Source organism: Rhinolophus hipposideros (genome assembly GCF_964194185.1).
Source record: "Rhinolophus hipposideros genome assembly, chromosome: 1".
NCBI classification, from domain to species: domain Eukaryota; kingdom Metazoa; phylum Chordata; class Mammalia; order Chiroptera; family Rhinolophidae; genus Rhinolophus; species Rhinolophus hipposideros.
Window position 1 is genome coordinate 81,980,787 of NC_138047.1, and position 24,016 is coordinate 82,004,802.

General features: G+C 38.1%; 1 protein-coding gene across 4 annotated transcripts in view; it reads left to right on the forward strand.

Annotated features, from left to right (window-relative positions):
* Positions 1 to 2,907: 2,907 nt before the first annotated feature.
* The window catches only part of EGF (epidermal growth factor), a 92,358-nt gene continuing 71,249 nt past the window's right edge, over positions 2,908 to 24,016 (forward strand). For 3 of the 4 annotated variants that reach the window (XM_081064344.1, XM_081064346.1, XM_081064347.1), the window contains exons 1-2: positions 2,968 to 3,598; positions 22,625 to 22,824. In XM_081064344.1, coding sequence (XP_080920470.1) covers positions 3,469 to 3,598; positions 22,625 to 22,824 — 330 coding nt within the window. In that variant the 5' untranslated portion in view covers positions 2,968 to 3,468. Of the gene's footprint in view, positions 3,599 to 22,624; positions 22,825 to 24,016 lie in introns of all 4 variants that reach the window. The other variant, XM_081064345.1, reaches the window with a different exon arrangement.

Consider the following 24,016-nt stretch of genomic DNA (forward strand, 5'->3'; position numbering starts at 1 on the left):
TGTGAATCATAGGGATGCCAGACACATGTCAACAACTTTCTCTCTAAAAAAACAAAAAAATGTTTTAAAATCTTGTAGGAACTGCCATGACACACTTGATATTCATTGATCGAAGTGGCCTATGTAATAGCCTGTGTACTGTTTCTGCAGGTGGATGTTAAGTGCTACTAGTTATTCCTACAAAAATGCACTGTCTTGTTACTTCTGGTTCCTGCAGTCTTATCATATGTGCAGGATAAGTTTTGTTTTGTTTTATTTTTTGATGATGCCCAACCTGTTTATTCTGATCAAAAACACTATTCAATGAGGAGAGAGTAATGATTTCAGACTTTATATTCTCCATAACGGTGTGAGATAGTGGGAAAATTTCTCAGCCTTTCTGCTCCTCAGTGTCCTGTGCGATGGACAATAACACCCACCTTGCAAGGTGGGCGTTGAGGATGGGAGGTGATGTGAATAAAGCCTAACACATTGGGGGCAATCTGTTAATGGTACGGTGGTGGTGATGATTAATAACAGCTGTGTGGACAGCAGACCTATAACCCAGGAGAATTAGGTGTTGTGTATTTCAATAGGGAAATTTTATCTGAAAAGTAAGAATGATGAGCAGCACCCATAGACATGTCTCCCAATAGCCTCCCTTCTATTGATGTCCACTCATACTTTAAAGCATTCACAGCTGTCTCCTTGCCATTAATGTCTAGCTCTCTTATTGACCTGCCAGCAGGGTTTCCTCTCATCCAGCTGTGTCCTCTCAGGATCTAAGGATCTAATAAATAAGCATTTCTGTCCTTTGTTCGTTTCTGTTCCACATCCTATTGTGAGCATGGCCTTCCTCCTTCTCCATGCCTATGTGAGGCCTCCTAATTATTACAGGAAGTTTTGCTGCATGCTCCAGTCCACAGAGTTTGTTGCAATTCTTTCTTTTCTGACACCCACCCCGCCCCAGAATACGTAGTGAATGGCCATTCATTAGGTCATAAAGCTTGTTAGTCAACTTAAGCAAGCTCTTGAACTTAGGGGACCATGACTTCTGTTTGTTGTACTACATACAGTGTCCTACCACATATAGATGTTTAATAAATCATTGAATTTGTTCATTTGAATCAATCCCAGAAACTGAAATATATCTGGCAGCTCAAACCCATAAAGCTATAATAGATTTCTGAGCAACTTTAAAATAAGGAGGATGCTCATTTACCCAGGACAGGTTCATTTTTATCTGGAAGTAAGACTATTGGCTTACTAGGTATCTCTGGAAGTCCTTTCTAGGTGGGTGGCTCTGACCTATGAGTTTGCTATCCACGCAATCTGGATTGTTTGTGGATTAGCTGGGACTGATCTTTTATATCAGTCACCAGTCTTGGCATCAACCACAGCCGTGTTGAGTCCATCATCCCTAATGCTCAACATTAATGACATTAGCCCAGGTGACATGTTATTAGGAAAGTGTGCCTTCTTACAACTGAAAAATAGTCTGAGAGATTCCAAACCCAAATAGAATATAGTGGTGGACTATTTCATATTTGCATTCCTCTCCACTAATATAGCCTCCTCACTCCTCTCCACTAATACAGCTTCATGCTTGCCTGTCTTCTAAGCCCCTTCTATTGCTGTCACCTGTGACACTGGCAGTGCGTTTTGCTGAAGGGGAAGCTTACTAACAAGGTTAGTAACGTAGTATAGGTTATTTGTAGGACACTCATTCTGAGCCTTGAGTCTGAGTGAGTCCAGAATGCAATGGAATATTCCACGTGTCCCCCCACACGATTTCTGCTGCCCCCAGGGTCTGTTTCTCCCATAAGGGGTTGGAATCTGCCTGGCAGAGGCCGGCTGAAATCAGAGAAATCCTGACTTTAGCTGTTTCAGAAAAGTGACCCAGTATTTGAGGAATGATGAGGACAGAATTAAATATGAGTAAAAGGCTTGGAGTTGTTCCCATTCTCCTCCATAATGGGTGTTCACTGGTGTGACTTATTTTTGTGACTATCGCTTTATCTACATTTTGACTAGCACTTGGAACACTACCTCTGGGCAACTTAAATGAAAGCTTGTTTTCCAGGATGAAGTAAACTGGCAGAAATTTCCATTGTTCATCAAATCTGGTGTAAATAATTTGCCTGAGCTAGATAGATATTTTTGGCCCCTGGAGAAATAACTGCTGCTTCTCCAGGTAGAAAGTGGTCAAGGAAAGGGCTAACTGATACTTCAAGTTTTTATTTTTCTATCACTGTGTGAAAAGATGGCCTAAATTGTTTGGGAAGGAACAGAAGTCAGCTCTGCTGGATTTTTAATACTTCCCAGATTTTGCACTATTACCGTATTTTTTCCAACACGGCTCTATGATAACAATCCACTCCTTCCCCTGCACTCCTGGCCCCTCACAATGTTTTATTATGCTCATGCTGAAAGAAAAGGTGTCTGTGCATACTGTATCTCCTCATTTGGCTCTGGGGATTTCCCTTTGATTTGGAAAGAATAATCTTTCAAATTCCGCTATAAAATATACAGGAGAGAGAAAAAAATAGATTAAGTTCCAGGAATGTGCACTGGTGTTGGCATTTCACTCTAATAATGATCTGAAGGTAAATTTTCTTTAGTATTGCTCAAGTGAATGGTCAATTACTAAAAGTGTGAATTATCAGCAGGGTGGTTCACCACTGATTTATACAGCATGGTTCAACTTTTGTCCCCATCCTTCCAGATATTAAAACATAGCTAATATTCAGCAGGTACTTCCAGGATACCAGGAGCAACTCCACAGACCCCCTAATCGCTCTCTCCGTGGTTCTGCCTGGAATATTTATGGCGAGTGGCCAGTTATCTCCTCTTTGGCAGACAGCCCCGTTTTCCTGTAGTGTGGAATTGTCTTCATTCGCATTTGTAGAGGCTCACTCAAGTGTCACTAAAGGAAGAGGAGGTGGAGCCTAAAGGGCTTTAAAAAGGGGAGTCATTCTACTTTTCAAAAAGAGAAACTGTTTTTGGGGAGGAATTGTATCTCTGTATTTCTGCTTTCAGCGTCATCAACGCTCGTGATTGGAACTTTCCATCAATTTTCCTCTCTCTTTCTCTCTCTCTCTTTATCTCTCCCTTCCCCCCTCCCTCTCTCTCCCTACCCTTTGCCCGTTGCTCTGCCTGTCACAGTGAAGTCAGCTGCAAGCCTCCAGAGTGGCTGTTAAACAGTGGCGAAATTTGTCAGAAGGGTGTCAGGTATTTCTTACTGGCTTCCAAAAACTGAGATAAAGAAATCTTTCCCAGTGTGTCCCTTTCAGAAAGGCTGCATTTGGACACCGTCTGGAATTGAAGCAGGAGTTGGAGGGCAACAGCAAAAGAGCAGAGGAAAAGATGCCCCAAGGCTGCAGGCCAAGCCGGGTGAGCACGCCAAGGGTCAGCAGTACCCACCTTGCCCAGGCTATGCTCAAGCAAAGCCAGCTTATTTTCTATTGAAAGTTCAAGCCCATCAAGATCATGCGGCTCTTCCTTGTTATCCTGTTGCCAGGAGTCTTTAAATTTGGTTTTGTTAGTAGTCTGTCAGCACTGCCTCGCTGGAACTGTCCTGCAGGTTCTCCTTCTGGAAATGGGAATTCCACTTGTGTGGGTAAGTAATCCCGTTAAAAGGAATTCACATCTTTCAGGAAACTACCCTCAGATACCTGTTCAGTTCGTCTTGTAAAGCTGGGCATTTTTTTCCGATTTGTCTTTGGGTGTGTATATTTGCTTAATGTTTGCTTTCTAATCTTTATATAGTTCCTTACTGGCTCTTAGAGCTAATCTGCTACCGACTATAAAAATTTTCAGTTTTCAGACTTCTTCCATTTGTGAGTGAATGTGTTTCATTTTAAACTAGCCGAAAATTTCATGTAAATCTCTGTCTTTCTTCTGACATGAGGAGTAAGTAAACACCTAGTTGACCAGCCTTTTATTGGAAACTGGGGAAACAGATGGTGCTTTTTTATTTTGGAACTGTCTCTATTTAGGACATAAAGAAAAAAATCCTTCCTCTGATAACTTTGTGAAAGAACTCAGAAGTTGCTACAAAATCAGTGAAAAATGGGACAGGAATTGGGAACAAATGAAACTTTATAGTGAAAGCCAAGCAAAATTTCATGTTAAACCTCTTCCCCTTCCTCCCCACTCCTGCCATTTCTGAAGCTCTAACACAGCTCCAGTTTTTTAATAACAGGTGCATTGTAACTTTGAGAACTGCTAAGAGAGGACAGTGTGTCACACGCCCCTCCCACATTAAATGGTTTTTAATCAAGAAGTGAGAATTTTACCCAATGCAAAATAACAATCCTGCTTAAGGATTTTGCCTGAAAAACACCTCCCCCTCTCACTCTCTCTTCTCTCTCTCTCTCTCTATTCAGTTTATTTAGTCCCTGGGTGGGTCACCAATCTGCAGCTCAAACAAGGCCATTTCACATCGTTACAGAGCATGAACTGCCCTGACATTCTGTTCTTGTCATTTTTGGCCTTTTGAGAAGAGATCTGGCTCCCCAAAGAGGTAAACTGAGGGAAACACCATTAAGTTTCCAGAAGAGAAACCTCTGGAAGACAACACAAAGTAGTGTAAGTAAAGAGAACTGTTCTGAGCCAAACTGCTGAGTTGGGCTCCCGCCCTGGCTCTCTCATGAAGGAAGTATTGAGTGAGGAAATCAGGTGCTCTTGTTCAGAATCTCAGGGCTGTCTCCAGGCTGTACTCCTTGTAACAGGTGAGCAGAACCCTCGGGTGTTGGAAGAAAGGACTAAATTCTAATGATCTCTATGACGCCAGCACCCGGAACATTTCCGCTTTCGTATTATGCACTCAGTCAAGTCTTGCTGAATGAATGAGGAGTCTTTCCTTGACTTGCTGATTCCATAGTCCTAGAGAATAGCAACAAAAAAGGGTGACAGACAGACAATAATTTAGTGGTTACCAGAGGGTAAGGGGGTGGGGGGTGGGTGATGAGGGTAAAGGGGATCAAATATATGGTGATAGAAGGAGAACTGACTCTGGGTGGTGAACACACAATGGGATTTATAGACGATGTAATACAGAATTGTACACCTGAAATCTATGTAAATTTACTAACAATTGTCACCCCAATAAATTTAATTAAAAAAAAAAGGGTGACAGAAAGTCTATAAAACAATCTCATGAACCTGTTGCTCAACTGTTGAAGGCAGAAGTAAAAGCCTTTGGATAGAGTTATATCTAGTGGACTGGAGCCTCTCTGGGGTGGGAGAATTGTCCCGGGGGAATTGGCAAGGGACAAGAGTCAGGCACTGACATTTACATGGGACATGAGGTGGAGATTGTGGGAGCCAGTCCAGAAGCAGGACCCAAGAGAGGGAAAAGAGACCCTGCAGAAACGAACTTTTAAATAGCTTTAGAGTCTCAGAGAACAACCAGATTTCTGCTGGCAGCAAACCTGTGACTCCTGCTCCCTACTGCCCTGCCAGTGGCTCAGAAGTGCCTGCACGAAACTGACTGCACCAAATAAACTTGAAGCCCAGGACAGAGACAATGAGTTAAGGAACAGAGTGGAAGGAACACAGGTTTTAGAAGCAAAGCCACCTCATTTCAAATCCAGGCTAACTTAATACTTGAGTTATATTGGAATATTGCAGGAAAATAATACCCCCCTTTCAGGATTGTTGGGATCACATGAGACAGCACGTGAAACGTACCTAGCACAGAGGCTAGCAGACTGTGTACAATGAATGTCCTCTTGGCTCCATGCTTTGGTCACGTCTCTTTGATCACATCACACCTGAGATTCCTTATTTGAACAGTGCAGTGTCATGGCATAGACCCCACGTGGTGTGGAATGTGTCTGGATGCCACTTTGTGACTCTGCCTCTTTGCTCCCTCGATCCTTGCAAGTCACTGGTTTTAATCCTCTACTTCACACTCCTCTGTCTCACATTAGCTGATAATTGCCTGGGTCACACCCTGTGCCCTCTGCATTTCAGAGGATAGTATTTCTCCTCTGTAAATAGCTATGGTGCCATCATCTATTACCCCTCCCCCCGAATTAAATTCTACTTGCCTTATTTCTTCCCCTTGGCATCGAGACAGACCACCTCTGGCAAACCTGACCCAGCAGAAAGAATGCTTTGTGGTCTGACAAGATTTCAGGTAACTTTATGCACGGTTGTCACTCATGTGACTGCTACCCAGATAAACCAAGTGATAACAACACAGAACTGGGGTTTCTTTTTATTTCCCCCTCCTCCACCACTTATGCTTTTTTTTTTTTTTTTTTAAATCAACTGAGTATTCTATTAGCTTCTATTTGAGCTATAGTAAATGAGGGGAGTAATAAAGAAAACTGCTGGTAAGTGGCTTCTGAACTTTCAAGCCTGTTTGCCCTGGAGGAGAAATATCAGTTGAAAAAAGAAGCAGTTCCTGTTTGCTGTCTATACCTGCATTATTTATACGAACTTTCTTGGTAAGTAAAGGGTGAGGAAGAAGTACAGGCCCAATCTTAGAGAGCTGGCTGCAGGAGGGATCTTGGGGTACTAAGTTAACCAATGGAGAGATCACTTTTAGCAGTAAACAGTGAAATTACTGATTTCAGCACTGGCTAAGGCTTGGTCAGCTTCCCAGAGTAATTTCATGATCAAAATCTTGTTTGTTTTTTCAGCCAGGGTTATGCAAAAGTTTTTTTTTAAAATCTAATTTCAAAGAAATTACAGAAAATCTTTTATGCATACCATGTAAATAAAACCATCCCCCAAGTACCCAGAAGTTTGTGGTCTTTGAGGGGTAGTAGTGTTGAGTGGTAAAGAGCTTAAATTTTGGAGACAGACCTGGGTTCAAATCCCAGTTTTGCAGCTTGTGAATGTGTGTCTCATTTTCCTCACTGTAATACAAATAATTACCCTCCTCTCCTAGGATTGTTGTCAGGACTGTGTTAATGTGTGTTTTCAATGTTGGCTGCACATTAGATTCACCAATATCCAGGTTACCACCCAGTCCATTTGAGTTAGAGTCTCTTCTAGGGGTGGAATTCAGGCAGCACTTTCTTTGTGACTTTCCCTTGGTGATTGTAATGGGCATAGTGGGAAGTCTGGGTTTAAGATCACTAAATTAATGCATGTCAAGTGCATAAAATAGAGCCTGGCATGTAATAAGCACTCAGTAAGTCTTAGCTGCTATTAGTATTTTTATCATTGTTAAAATTAATTTTATTGATGGTAATAGTATGAGTATTTTCTAAATGAGACTTGGTTTCTTCTACAATAATTAATTTTTTTTTCACATTGAAAAACCTGATGAGTTTTACAACATTAAAAACTAGTCGAGATAATTTCAACATTCATAGTTTGTATTTTTGTAATCAGAAGAAATGTTTGTTAAAAATACAAAAAGATATCAAACTGATTTGAGTGCCCTTGTGAAACTGCAGTTCAGTGTTTGTCTTTCTGTGACATCAACTGATAAAAAATTCCACTGACTACAAATTAAATCTGCTCGTTAGATTCCTTACCAGAGATAATTTTATTCTAACAACAGCAAAATACAAGGCACTTGAAAGTGATAGTGATTATTTAAATTTTGTGTGTAGTTTTCCTTATGTTTGGAACCAATTTCTCTAAGATTTTTAAAACCATGGATGACATATAAAGGAATTATAAAATAATTCTTTAAATAAATTTACATTTTTGGGTTAGTTGGTTGTTGTTCAAATATATGACATTCAATTTAGAAGTTGGAAGGTGAGAATTCTTTGCTTGTGTTCCGAGTACAGCAAATAATTGATTGTTTACTAGCAAAAGTAAATGAACCAGTAATTTGGCTCAAACTTTGCTTTCATGAAAACCCATTTGAAAGAATTTCTCGTTTAGCATGAATGTTTTTTTTTTCTTTTTGACATCAATACTTGCCAAACTCCATTCCATGTATAAAACAAAATTAAAATGAGGCCATATGCTCTCAATATGTGTGTTTATTTATCAGTTACTTACATGTTACATATACTATTATGAACATTATACAACACATAATATTTCTTTCCACACAATACTGAACCTTCTTACGGTCTATAAGTGGTACACATTGTACTTGGGAGAGACTGTTCTAGAGAAATAATGTAATGAGGGAATAAATTCTTTATCTTTTTTGGCTATTCGCTTAGCTCCTTTCACTTAGGCATGAAAAGATAACCAAAAGGATTGTGTTTTTCTTTTCAAGTAAAGGGAGGTTACTCATAATGAATGACTTTTCTCAGAGTGTATAATGGAAGAAATAAAAATGCAGTAGGACTGTGCTGAGATTCATCCATAAGGACCAGAAATCCAGACCACATCCCTAAGGATGGGCTGGAGTTTCAGAAATTCCAAAGCTTTATGGTCTGCTGGATCACTATATCTTAGGATTTCAAATAAAAATGGCCTGTACTTCCATTCTATGTTCTGAGGAAACCTAGTATGTCTCTCGTAAGATAGAGGATTCCTGGGCTTGAGAACGGTGATGTGGAAGGGAAGGTTCTGTGTCTCTGATTGTCCTTCCACCGAATTAGTGATTTGCTGTGCACTTCACTTTCCTCATGTGCTATCCATTTCCCACACTCCATCACCTCATGCCAGAAACCACCCTCTTCTCCAAAGAGCCAGTGCTATGAACCATGAGGGGACAGACTAACTGAAAGCCTGGGGGAAAAAAAAGTCCTGGCCACATCCTCATCCAGCACATCAAACAACTAAAAATATTTTTCATTCTTGTTCTTAAAAGTTAAGCCTTCCCACAGAGAATAATCACTTATCAGCCATCTCTCTTTCAGGTGCTAGCCTTCTGCCACCTTGGCTGGCCTTGGTTAGGTTGACCTACACCTAGCCCACTTTTCTAGACCTCCTTGATCTGTTTCAGACAACTTACATCCTCGTGCAGAACGTTTTAGGTTTCCTCCTCCTCCAATTCTGCTTTCCTGATCATATCCTGGGTCTTATTTATTTATTTATTTTCCCTTTTTCAAATTAAAAAAAAAACAACCTAAAAAAAACTACCAAGTAGCATACTGAAATGTGTTAATAAACAAAACAGTTGTTTCTCAGAAGAGAAATTCTGGTTTTAAACAATTTTTTTCTCTTTTCTCTCCAAAACAGGAGATATTTAATTTTGAGACAGAAGTTAAGCTTCTTGGAGGCAGGTCCCAGGTGGTGGGAATACTACCTGGAGAGAAGACATTTTTCTGCGCTGTCAGGCTAGGAAGGAATTCCAAGGTTGGGAAAGGGCTTTCATTGGCCTCATGGACACAAGTCAGAAATGAGGCAGGCCACGGGCAGCAAAAGAGACTGTCATAGGTCTGGCCTTGGTCAGCGATTAAAAGGTATTCTGTGGGTTATTCTTTCTTGTTATCCCTCATCCTTAAAGAGGGTCTTTAAAAAATTAGAGTTTGATCTTACTTGTGCTGAGGAAAATGAGAAGAAGGCCAATCCCATGTTTCAGGTGAAATGGTACAATCAGTGGCAGGTAGGAGGGACCATCTTCTAGAAGAACCATGGTCTCACAGTGGTGTGGCCAGAGGTGGAGGAGGTCAGATGAGGGGCACCAACGGATGAGCATGAGGGAGGCAGGATATTCCCCAGTCAGTGGTCAGCTATTAGGAATATCAAATAGTTTGGATTATGAATCAATTACTGCATCTCCTCTCTTATTTTTGTCATTGACTTATAGATTTCATTGTAGTAATTTATTTAGATTAATTTACATATTCTCTTAATCCAGATAGTTAAAAAAATCAAACATTAGACCTCAGATGAAAGGTAAAAATTCCTTACCTGGAAAATAAGCCTTCTAAAATCTGTTCAATATTCTTAAACCTTTAGTCACTTTGGTTATAGTGGAGAAAGATAGAAGAAACCAGCAATTTTCTAATATGTGTAAATTGCCTGATCTAAAATATTTCAGCAACTACTTTAATAAGGTAGGTTTTGTAAACTTGTTATGAACATAAAAATTAAAGACTCAGTTACTAACCTTAACAGCTGCAAGCTACTGCATTGGAGAGCTTTTTTGTAGAATGTCCAGGTCAGTTTTAAAGAATGTACTTTCTTTCGAAGAATTCCTAAATATTTAAATATTTTTCAAGAAATTTTCAAATTCTGTGAAGTGGTTTAATGTTTAGTTTAGCTTTAGTTATTACTCCACATTTGAGCAATCCTATAGCTAGGGGACAATCCTACAGTTAGTTTTATTATTTAATAGTTTCTAATGTTATAATTAGAATTAACTTTCAGAAGAATCCAGGGACAAGAGCAACAAAAACCTTGATCATTGGAACATAATTGTCCCCAGTGTCTATTTTCTTCTTGCCCTCAGGTCAATAATTTCATCCAGAATGATAATACTACTCACCATGAAGGAAGTATTACCTGGATATTAGGTGAACTAAGAATATAGATTCATTTTGTAGAGATTCTTTATGAACAATAATGCTAATAAATAATGGCTTTGCATACAACTTTTCCAATCCCATTTCCAGCTGTCCCATTTGCTGGGGCCCAGAACAAAAAGATGCCTGAGATCCAGGCCTCGGAGGGTAAGTATTGTTTTTGTCAGGAATAGAAGAAGAATAAAATTAAACAGAAGGGACCTTTATACTTCTTGAAAGATCTCAGTATAGCTGAAAACATTTTTATTTTATTTTATGTGGCCAATGTTACTAACCTTTAAGGGCAATTGTGGAATAATGCATGTAAAAAATGTCTTTCTTTAGCAGTTCTTTTCCTTAACATCATCATTCAAAGCTTGCTTTTGATGCTGGAAATTAGTTGATGTATAGAAACTTCAGTCATTTTGGCCAAATACAAGGCAGGAACTTCTGCTCTCATCACCTCTTGACCTTCTTTCTAAGCCTGGAGTTTGAATTGGTGTGTGTGTCTGTTTTCATTTATGACCTTGATTTTCTGATTCTCCCAAGCTTGGCCAACCATGCTAATGTCTCCCAGGGTCTGGGTTTCCCAAGAATTTCCCAGGATATTTAGTACACTGGAATTTGTGTGAGTGTGAAGGAGTTTGAGCCAGCAGACTTCGGTGACAGTGATTCATGGTATATACTGATTCATTTGCAAAGCTCCCTCTCAGAGACAGGATAGAAAAGGCCTTTCAGAGAAAAGCACTACCTTCTTCTTTCATTCAGAACAGCCTGTCAGGGTGTAGTAAGTAGATTTCATCATGAGGTGGTTCTTTTGTGGGTAAATGGTTGCTAGGATACAGATAGTCCTAACATCATGGCAGCTACCTTGTTCTTCAGCACATGGCGTGTCAGTTAAGAAACTGGGTTTTATTTCATTCCTGTCAACTCTTCTGGTTAAAATTTCAAAAGCTTGAAGAAGGATCTTTCTTCTTCCATAGACTCTATCCTTGTATAAACAGATCAAAGATGGAAGATCAATCCAACTCAACACTATCATAATATATGGCTGTTGATACCAATCCCATATGTTCTGGGCCCTTCCCTTATAAGGTTTAAAAACATGCCCAGAAGGAGAAGTTATCAGGGATCTTCTGGTGTTTTTCTGCCTTTCTCTGAAGTATACAATTATTGTTAACTATAGAATTTTCAATACAAAGGAATTTTTTTTTTTTTTGTATATCTTTGGGCATAGCCAAACTATACATTTTTTTTAATTTTTTAATTTTTTAATTTTTTTAATTTATTAGTTTCAGGTGTACAAGATAAGGTAATACTTAGACATTCATCATTTATATCCCTCACACTGTGAATCCCCCTCCCCCCATCCATTATCCCTCTGACCTCACACCGAGCCATCACATTATATATATAAAATTATAGTTGGCATTCATTAATCTTTAGCTTCTGGTGTACAATGCCATGATCAGGCATCCACAGTATCTCTGAGGTGGTCTCCCAAATAGGACGCATGTCCATCAGATACCCAACAAAATCTTTACAACATTATTGAATAAGTTCCCCAAATTAATTTTCAAAAAACCCTGAGGCCATCTTGTGGTTACCAGCTGCTTCCTAATCCCTTCACCTTTCCCCTTATTCCCAACCCCTCCTGCCCCCCCTCCCCCGCCCATCTAACAACTCTCGGTTTTTTCTTTGTGTCCTCAAAACTGTCTCTGATTGGTTCATTCACATATTCTACAAAGGAATTTTTAATCTCTCCTTGGTGTGCAGGGAAATTGGAACAGTTACTGTCATTAGTCTTAATTTACCTAGTATGTGGAAATGTATATCTTTTAGAGTTCAAGCAACCTTGTTGAGAATATTTAAAACTCAAGGCTTATGTTCAAAGGATCCTTATGTTCAGGATCAAAAGGCTTATGTTTTGAAAACAAATCTGAGAAATCGACTGCAACTTTTATATTTATTGGTTATTCTAATGAATAATGGAAAAAGATTTCATGTAAGGCGGGGACAGGTATATGGGAAAAATGTCCATCTAGAATCTCAATGCATTTAAAAAGCAACTAACAATGTTCAAGAGAGGATGATGGGTGACTGTTTTTCAATATGGAGATATTCTGGAACAGAAAGCTAAACAGAAGCACTCTGTATCTGGATATCCCGCCTTAACATAAGCTATGTTGATGCATGTGAAATGACCTGGTTTTATTACTTCCAGCAGACAGGATGAAATGCCATTTTTGAAACAAAGGATACATTTTAAACAGTGTGAATTGTGGCTGGTGCTTGATATAAAGGGATTGATCTTGTCACAGGAAAAAGAGGAGTGGTTTTGGACAAATGATTCTGGTGACACACTTGCTTGTTGCCTTACCTTTGCAGGAAAGAGTTCTCTTACCCTTAGTTGATGCACTATTGCATACAGGTTGTGTTAGGCCTCAGCTTTGGAAATTAATAAGGTCCTAGATAGCTGATATGAGCTGTTCGCATTTACCTCATAGGATCGTTATGAAGACTAAATGAATTAATTCACATAAGGTGCTTAGAGTCTTGCCTGACATAGTGAGTTCCTAGTAAATATTAGCTATGACTCTCTACCAAATACTATAAGCCTAGACATTAGTATGACATAAACCATACCTTTGCTTTGAGTAATTTTTCTAACCCTGTTTTTCAAATTTTCAGTGATGCTTAGAGAAATCTAAAGTTGGTTTCTTGGGATGAGCCAAGTCCTAACAGTCATCTTATGTAGGGGGTTCTCCGTGATTTGTTATCCGTGACAATAAACTATGGCACAGAATCTCCAACTAATTATTTTTTCTAAGTAATTATTCTTATTTGTCGCATTTGCCCTCAACATCCCAAGCAAATTATACAAAGTATTTTTTCTCTATATTTATATAGTTCTACTTACAGCTGGGGTGCTGAATTTTGTGCTGATCAGGGTGAAATTAATGAAAACAATGGAATTGGACTCAGGAAATATCTAGACTTCAACAATTCTTATTAGGTTGGTGCCAAAGTAACTGCGGTTTTAAAGGTTAATTGCAAAAACCGCAATTACTTTTGCACCAACCTAATAATTTCTTTTGTTTTTGTCTATTTGTCTAGGAACACTTAGACTGTAGTATCTACAGGCAAATATTTATTTGTTTAGCCTTTCTATTTGAGGAACATTATTGTAAAGGTAGGAAAAGGAGAAAGTAATTGTGTTAGTAACAAATAAGACCTGTATCAAATTTTGTACCTCTAATATATTTTTTGCAGATTTAATCACTTGACTAATTTTTTAGACTTCCTTCAGAGAGTTGAGCTTTTAGTGTCACTTGGGGAAGTTGTTTTAGGTTATTGTTTAGATTATTGTTTTATTTCCTTTAGCAGAGCTCAGAATGACACATTATTTATTTGGTATTTGAAATTTAGAGAAGCAGAGAGAGGGGAGGGAAACACTTCACAGAAAATAGGAGTTAGGATGAATAACATCGATTTATGGATTTATCATAATCTTAGGCTTCTTTAGAAAATGCCACAAACAAGGAAACTATTGAATTCTGTAAGACAGGCAGGATAGGAATTAAACTGCTAAATGTTAGATTAGAAAGGACCTTCAAGATCATCTAACCCATCTCCAGGGAGATGAAGAAGTCAACACGCTCCTATCCAACCTAGAAGAAGTCAACATGCTCCTATCCACACGTGCCACCTGCCATGAATGATTGTTGAAAGCCCACCAATGTACTGACTAGTCCTTCCTACCAAAAAGTATTCATAATGTTAAGTTGGTTTAGGGAAAGTCTCTTAACATATCTACTTCTTTATGTTGAAAGTAAGACTGAGATTTCCTTTTATATAAATTATACCAATAAATTAATTCAAATCAATTCAACAAATATTTATGCAACATCAATTATGTGTTTGGCTTGTCAGTGGTGACGTCACTGATCCAGACACCCACGGGGCTGAGAGGACGGGGAGATGGCCAGCTCAGAGGGCCAGGAGTGGTCTGTGCTATAGTTTACCTGATGACTTATGAACTGTATCAGTTGGGTTTATCAAAACTAACTCTTCAAAAATTCAACAAGTGGCTTGAAAACCTTCCTTCAAAGGAACTAAAGATTGCAGACAATGCTAATAATGCAAGCTCCAGGGGACAGACAACACTGACCATTCTCTTAATCCTATAAGAAGCACTTTGTTACAGCGTAAGAGGTAAAAACAATGTAAATCTTTTTAGATTTGACAGAAAATAGGGGGGAAAAAGAGAAATTAACAGGAAGACAGCCTGAAAAATGGATTTATGCTCATTATGATTAGTAATGAACCTTATAACAAGTGTAAAATTTGCCTCAAAATGTTAGCTAATGGTAATATGAAGCCATCAGGACAGGCAAGCTATTTAAAAATGAGTACCCAGAATGTGAAAACAATTTTTATGATTTTTACAGTTGTGTTCAAAGTTATGATATTTAAGACTACGTTTGCTAAGCTTAATGATGAAAATTTAGAAGACTCCCTTGAGTTTTCTGACATTATAGCAAAATGGAAAAGCCTTTTACTGTTAACAAAATACGTGTTCCTCCTGCTTCCTGCTGTGGTAAAACATAGCTAAAAGAATACATGGAAAACCAGGTGATAACAGATTACAATGTGTGTCTATGTCAGCTAAGGCTGTTGAAAACGTCATAGAAAGCATTGTTGAAGTTTTGAAGAAATAAGTATTAGAAAAATTGCACAGCTGAGTGAAAGTAAAGGTGTTTCCAATATATCTCAGCTTATGGTATTTTCTAGAAACTAATAGTCAATATTTACTGAGAGGTCAGTATATGTGAGGAAAAATTCTAAGCACTTGGCAGAATTAATTTATTTATTCTTCATAATAATCCTATTAAGCAAGTACTATTACCACTTCCATTTTAAAGACGAAGAAATTGATACACAGAGAGGTTCAGTAATAAGCTGAAGTTCCATAGAAAAAGGAAGTATTCCCCTTCCATCCTCTGGTTCTTTTGGCTGGTTGAATAATTAAATTGACATGAGATAAAAGAAAATCAAATTTAATTGTGTGCTCACGGAAATCCTACTTACATGAGTCAGAGACCCTGCATACATGAGCAATTCTGACGCAGAAAGTTAAAATGAGGTGGATGTGACATTCTGCGTAAGGGTGACGTAAGGCTTCTTGGGGCTTCAGAGGGTCATTCATTGCAGGATGATAAGAAGAGCAGATGCTCAGTAATTAGTAGTTTTCCCTGCCATATAGATGGGTCAAAAAGGTTATCTCTGATAATCTCTTATTATGGGGAAGGCCCCTAATTCAAATTCTTCTAGGTAGTTAAGGGGAGGCAGAGTTTCTCTTGAGCCTGCAGGGTTTCAGTTGCCTTTAGCTCAAAAATAATCTGCATGCCACGGACACACATCTTGTGTTGACTTGTTCTGAACCTCTCTAGTCACACAGCTAATAAGTAGTGAAACCAGTAAAGAGTCAACATGGGCGTTCTGTGTCCAGGGCCAGAGATCTGTTTTACTCTTGTACTTGCCTCTCTATTTCAACAATGAAATGGGCAAAGAACTGTGATACTTCTTCATTAGCCAATAGAAGAAAAATGCATCAGAGAAGAAATTTTCTCGGCAGCCCATGACTTTTATACACATTAACAAAGGTATTATGAAGAAAAAATAGTATAAGGGTACGCAGTGCTGATGGAGCCATTTCATTTACTGGAACATCAACAAAAAGGGTTCTTGAGTGAGATTACAGGGGGCCCTCCATGCAGTTCACTGGTCTCACAGGGAAGCAGTGCAACAAAGAAGTTGAAACTGGAATTGCACAAAGTGCAATGGGATGTCATGGATGTCATCACTCATAAAAACAAGAATAGACTAGATTCTTTATAACACTTTATATTGGGTGGGGAGTAACCATGGAAATACGTGTCCCACCTGCTTCCCATAGAGTATTGTGAATCAAAACACTTAAGAAAGCAGGCAAATGTTACATCTTTTTCTTTTTTAAAAAGGAGAAATGTTTCAAGTTTTTTTACCTTTTCTGTGATAACAAACAGGTGTCACTAGTATGCTACTGAAATAATTATTAAAGCAACAGAACTTTCTCCAAGTGAAAGATGACATTTTAACAATGAGTGAGAAAGTGACCACTGATTGTAAGAAACTTGGGTGTGAAGAGAGCAGTTTGAAAACAGATGTTAGCAATTGTTAGATGATTAGGTTGTTGAACAATGTCAATATGTTGCCTATTAAAAACTCTCATGTCTACAGTTAAAAAGCAACAACCCAGTAAATGAAATTTTCCAAACTATTTTTTAAAAACTTCTAAATAAAGGATTTTTGTCAGTTTTAATCTATTCGTTAAAAATAGAAAATATAACACCTTCTGGTTAGTTTGCATTTACTAACTAAAATCTAGAGGGCTTTCTGTCATTTGATGCAGATATAATTGTGAAATATCTTTTTGTCTATGACAGCGATCAAAGACTAAATATCAAAACATATTAAACTTTCAACCAGATATTTCAATTCCTATGTCAAAAGCAATCTTTTCAATAAATGCAAACTCATCAGAAGTTATTGCATAATCTCAATTTTTAACATGCAGAGGGACTTTGGGGGTTATGGGACATGCTCAGCTGGACATAATCAGAAGAGAGTAGAAAATACAGTGGCAAAACTCAGAAGACAGATTTCTGAGTCGTGTGTGTGTGTGTGTGTGTTTGTATGTAACATCTGGAAAAACTTTTCTAATGCTTTAATGCTGGCAAATGTATTTTAGACTGGTAGCAGTAATCTTTAAATAAATTTGGGCATAATTTATGCTGACAAGCTGAAGGACATTTAAACATGTTTACATAAAATGAAAAATTACCTACAGCACAGGAACCTTAAAAAATGGTTCACTGTTCTGCAAAACTGCATCATTATAAGTTGTTTTAAAAGTTATACTGAACTGTGGTATTAGCCAAGAGATAGAAACATAAATTAATGGAATAGACTAAAAAGTCCAGAAATGGACTTACACAAATATATTCATTTGATCTTTGACGAAGGTGCAAAAGCAATTCAATGGAGAAAAGATAGTCTTCTCAACAAATGATGTTGGTAAAACAACAACAACAAAATAACAAACAAACAAACAAACCAAATGATATAGGATCAATTAGATATCCATGAGTAAAATAGTGAACCTTAACCTAAAACGCACACCTTATACAATGATTAATTCAAAATCATAGATCCAAGTTTAATCTATAAAACTATAAAACTTTTAGAAGAAAACATAGGAGAAATCTTTGTGTCCTGGGGTTTAGTAAAGAGTTCTTAGGAATGACACCAAAAGCATTATATACAAAAAAAATGGATAAATTGTGCTTCATCAAAACTAAGACTTCTGCTCTGCCAAAGGCAATGCCAAGAGGATGAAAAGATATACTGTATGCTGGAAGAAAACATTTGCAAATTATATATCTGACAAACTACTTGTATCCAAAATACTCATATATTTTAAATCCTTTCAAATGCAACAATAAGAAAACAAATAACCCAGTTAAACACGGGCAAAGGATTTAAACAGATACTTCACCAACGAGGATATAAGAATGGTACATAAATCCATGAAAAGATGTTCAGCATCATTAACTGCTGTAAGCTGAATATGGCCCCTAAATATGCTTTCATCTTAATTTCTGGGTCCTGTCAATGTTGCCTTATATGGCAAAAAGCGACTTCTCAGATGTGATCTGAGATGGGATGATTATCCTGGATTATCTAGATGGATCCTAAATGTCCTTATAAGAGAGAGGCAAGAATATCAAAGGAGGAAGAAGGTGATAGAGGCAGACAGAGATCTGAAGATGACCCACTGCTGGCTTTGGAAATAAAGGGGCCACAAGTGAAGGAATGCAAGGAATACATTATATATGGGATGCAATGTCTCATAGAATTAAATATAAAATTATCCAGGTGATGTAATTATAGGAATCCACTTAAAGGGAACCACTTCTAATCAGTTTCTGGAACATGGGTGCAAAGAATCTGGCCTTATGGTGAACTTCCCTAGAACAGGGCTTCTTGAAGTCTGTTCCTTGTCACAGTTAAAATACAAGACACTCAACAGTAAGAGCTCCTAGTGAATTCAGTTTGGGACAAGCAGAATGGTGTTTAAAGGTTAGAACCTGTGATCAGAGAGACATGGCTTTCAATCCCCACTTTGTTATTCATTGGCCTTGTGACTGTGGCAAGTTAACTGATCTAAACTTCAAGTTCTTTTTCTGTAACATGAAGGTGCTGAGAGTCCCTACTTCCTATACTGGTTCCCAATTAAATGAAATAATACCTTCAATGTGTGAACTCAGAGGTAAGTAACACAAAAGATATTGGCTATTACTCTTCTGATGATATTCACCACCCACCTTCTTGGCAAATCAAAATGTATAACAGCACATTAAAGCATCTGAGAAGTCCTGTTAAAAAACAACTATTGTGCAGAACCTGCTAATCTCAGTTACTCTCTTGAGGACCTCAGGACAAAGACAGTGAAAAGTGAGCTCTGGACCTTCAGATGTCAACGACCCCATGAAAAAAGAATATAGATTTAAACTGATGAACCTGAGAGCCTTCAGTATGTCTCCAGATTTAGAGCAGAAATCTTGTGCTGGTGAGGGCAGGTGGCAATGTTGGCCTGAGAGACACTAGGATTTGTTGTTAATTGGGTTGCTAGTATCATTTATGTATTAACTAGGTCCCATGAGCCTTTGCCTCAAGGCCCGCAGAAGCTAGTCCATTTCTTTTCTCACTTACCTGTGTGGGGCCATTCCTATAGACTCAGAGCAGATGAAGAGGTGGCTGTTATGAAATGTTCTGTGTCCCACTCACTCCAATTGCAACCTGCTTTTTGTAACTGACTCTGAACCACGCAGGCCCTGGTTCTTGGTAGTCACTAATAAAAATCTTCACTGTGCTCCAAATATTCTGGACTCCTTTCTAATTCCTGAAGATCCCTTCCTAATCCCCAGGTTGAGATGTCAGAGGTTCCATTTTGTATCTTGTGACCCATTTGCTGTCTTTGGGGTTGTATTCCTTAGAAATGTTTGATTTTCTATGTACTTACCTCTTACTGAACTGTACCCAAAATAAACGCTGTAGGTTTTGACGTGGGAGAGTTTAGCTGTTCAAACAAGCACACCCTGCTGACATTTAAATCCCCATACTGCACCATTCACCAATGTTTATAGTCTTTGACGGATCTGAAAAAACACTAACTTATTTATCATTTCCAGTAATCGTACACGGTACTGACTATTCCACCATGCCTAATTCTCAGTCTTTCATTTTCTTTTAGATCATATTACATTTCATGTCTACAAATACTCAGCTCAGGCCCTGGTTTACAGAAAATGATACAGTATAGGAAAAACGAACAGTATTTTTGAGGGAAGGGGAATTAGAATCTGTTACATAAATAAAATGAAGATTGTAACATCTTGACATACGACAACCCAGACCAAGGCAGGAAAGAGTATTGGATTGGGAGGGTGGTATCTGGGTTCTAATTCCAACTCTACCACCAACTAATGGTGGGACTTTGGGAAACATCATTGAATTTCATCTGAGCTAGATCTATGATTTCCAAATTCACCAAGATGTAGGGATCACCTGGAGTGTTTCTATTCAGCCACACTGAATCGGAATCTCAAAGGAAGGGATCTACAAAAGACACACGCACGCGCGCACACACACACACAGTACCCGGTGGGACTCTTTCAAACAAATAATTTTGGGAAACACTGGATTAGGTCATGTCTGGTGTCTTCCAGTTCTAAGTGGTTATGATAAAGCCTGGCTGCTTTATGATTCACCAGTGAATAGTAAAAATCTGAGGATAAAATTTGTTGATTCATACTTAGTAGTTTATAAATTGTCTATATTTGTTTTTGCAAAGTTACTAAAGTTAGTGCTGTGGTTTTTGTTTTATAGATCTCAGTATTCTTCAGATTTCTCTTTTCTCTTTGATTTGTTGACTGTCAAATCTGGCCTATCAAGCTCACAGTGTTTTATTAAAGATAAATGAGATCAGGATGTGAAAATCTGTTGTTGTTGTTATTATTGTTGCTGTTAGTAAAATAATGACAAAAGGATAGACTCTACTTTTATGAATTTGACTTTCTGCCTCTTGGTAAAAGTCCAAATAAGCAATAAACAATTAATTCTTCATTGATTAATTAATTTATTTTAAAAATTTGAGTGCCTATCGTTTATAAAGCATTATGCTATGTTCTGTCTAAAATGTTTAGAGTACCTTTCCTTCCTCCTCTTTTCAAATCTGGAAACCTCCCATTTTAGCTATACTTTTAAATGAAGAAAATGATTTTTTAATCTCAACAATGTATCAATGCATTAAGAAATTAATAATATGTGTTGGGAACATTAATTTGTAGAAAATGCACAATTCACATTTCAAAGAGAGGACTCTACAGCCATCTGTGTCCCACAAATTAGTAGCTATTGGTTTAGGGTGACTTTTCCTGTGCCCTTTCCTCCATGATAAAATGCTATAGGAGAGAAGAGCTATGCCAATATTCTAGTCCCTGGGTGCAAATCTGAACCGTGACACAAACCTACGGTAGTGAGACCTTGTCTGTGGGAATAAGCAACAATGAATTACATTTGTATAGTGCTCTACAATAATGAAATTCTTTGGCATATATTATTTCATTTATTTCCCCAATAATCCTCACAGGCACAGATGTCGTGTAAGATGTCCAGGGAAGCTGGTGGAGTCAGGACTGGAAACCAGGCCTGCTGGCTTTCAGTCTAACGCCCTTTTCATTTCTTCTATGATTCCTCCTATTCTACAAGTGGAGTGACAGTGGGCTCTACTACACATCTGTGCAGGGGGTCTTATGTTGTGGAAAAGATACAGAAAGAGTGATTTGAGCTAATTCTCTTAGACATTTTTTGCTGGCACCTATTTCAAATGATCGTGACCTTACACTTCTTCCTTCCTCTTCTGTCTCTATTTTGAAGTAGCCTCTGAAGTGGAGTTAATGTTTTCTGATTGTGGGACATAATTCCTGAGTAAAGAATTGTTAATCTATCATCTTGTTTAATCCTTACAGCAATAAACACATACATTACAAAAGGTACGCAAGTCTAATGTGAAAACAGAACAGAGTAAACCCAGCAAGGAAGCGAGAATATGTTAGAATTGTCTCCAATCCCCCCTCATCCCAGCGGCTCCACAGTTATCAAAAGGCAGGGTGGCCGGAGCCTCCTCACCCTCAGACAGAAAAGAGCAAGGAAACTAACCTGGCTGCAGGGGATGAAGCGATCCCTTGGCAGCATCTTGGAGCATCAAAGGCAAGCACTGTGTGGACTCAGCCAGTAATTTATGCTGAGGTTTCCAAAGAGAGGTATCAGGTTCTCAAACAGGTGTTAAGTGCTTGGGAGTCAGAGTGGGTAGGTGCCCATCACCTGGAACCCCAGGTATAGGGTTAGGGTACATGGCAAGGCCTGCAGGAATGAAGGTACCCGGTGAGGTGCACCACCCAGATTTAGCAAAGTAAAAGATAGAGCACCTAGGTAAATTTGAATTTCAGGTAAATAGTCAATACATTTTTCGTGGTAAATATGTCCCACACAATATATATGCAATTAAAATTTAACTGAGCATCCTGTATTTTATGTGGCAGTGCTAACAGGGATGAAATATTTCAGAGCTTTCACATGATGACATTTCAATTTTTCCTGCTTCCACTTAAGACCTCTAATTTTCACCATCTTCTTCCATGTCATTATCCTGATATCTCTGTTAATAAGTAAGACTAGAGGAGAGGGGGTCCATTTTGAAAATGACAATATCTGTAATATTATTTCCAACTTATATAATTAAAATTTACATTCATGCAGACCCTTTCCACAATAGAATACAGTAGGTGTTTTGTTTTCTTCTTTGAATGTAAAATGGCATTGTATAGAAAAGAGAAGAAAGTGCTTTTCTCTTCAAATATTTCTTTTTTTAAATAATTTGGCAACGTACGTTTCTTACAATCAATTTGTGCAGAAGATAACTTACAAAATTAATTGTGAACATCTGCAGGAACTCTGTATGCTCTACATAAAATTCTTTATTTAAAATATAAAACCAGGAATTAAAAAATGAATTCTACTTGCATTGGTTGTATTTTGTCTAAATCAGCTAAATATCATTGAAAATACACAAGTTTGGTTTTTTTCTTCCCTTTCAGGTCCTGCACCCTTCTTAATTTTCTCTCACAGAAATAGCATCTTTAGGATTGACCTGGAAGGAACTAATCATGAGAAATTGGTGACAGATGCTGGCGTATCAGTGATCATGGATTTTCATTACGATAAGGGAAGAATCTATTGGGTAGATCTAGAAAGACAACTTTTGCAAAGCGTTTTTCTGAATGGGACAAGGCAAGAGGTATAGTACCATTTTCCAAGGTATTTGAGGGACTGCTGTATAGGCTGACAAGCATGACATAGTTAATTTGTAACATATAGATAAATGAAAATTACATTACAATTCAAACATGTGTCTGGCATTTGTAGATATTTATTTAATCTGCATCTTTGGCATGTTATTGAGCAAGCCCATGAAAGTGGCACTGATATTCAGAAGTTTCCAAAAGTAGGAAGTGAAGATGTCAATGTAATTTTGAAAATATGTAAGTTTATTAAGTCAGATCACCATTTTATGGTCAAAACAAAATACTCCAGTGATTCTCAGCTGGGCACAGTTTTGCCCCTCGGGGGACCTTTGGCTATGTCTGGAAACATTTCTGGATGTCACAACTGCATTGGGGAGGAGGGAGAACGTGCTACTGGCACCTAGTGGTAGAGGCCAGAATGCTACTAAACTCCTAGGGAGCCCAGGACACTCCCCACAACAAAGTTATCCAGCCCCAAACGTCAGTGGTGCTGAAGTTGAGAAACCCTGTTTCATCTGTCTAAAATCCCTGTCATAGGTGTTTTTAGGAAGACAAATATTTTTCTTTTTATTCTCAAGGTGTTTGCACTCTAAAAAAAAATAAGTACATGACAGATATAAAACATTTTGTTTCAAGTACAAACAAAAGATCTTTAGTCTTTCTTTTGAACTGGTGAAACCCTTAAACGAGTCCCAGGAGGAATGTTCTCTATTCCTAGGAGACAGATTATAGAGAGCACGTAACTAGAGAAACCTTAAGCATTACTCCCAGCACAAAGTACCCGCTGTTTTGTGTGTGTGTGTGTGTGTGTGTGTGTGTGTGTTTAACCAAACCTTCTCCTCCAATTATTCTTAAAAGCTTCAGTTTAGAGGTGTTAATCTCTTTTATCACATCTTTAATACTTGTTAATCTCACTTTTAACAAGGATGGCTACTCGTTATTCTCCAGCCTTCTGTAGAATAGTTTCAAAATCTTAAGTCTGAGAATCTGGAGGGTTTCCTGTCACAAAATAGGAAAAAAATTAAACAGTTGTGAATATATGTTAAGTCATTAGGAAAGGATTGGCCTGATGCCTAAAATCCACCATTTTAGTCCTTTCTTTGGGTTGAAACATTGTTTATAAAGGACAACCATTCAAATGTGAACAATTTACCTAGTGAGCTATATACTAATATATTAGCAATT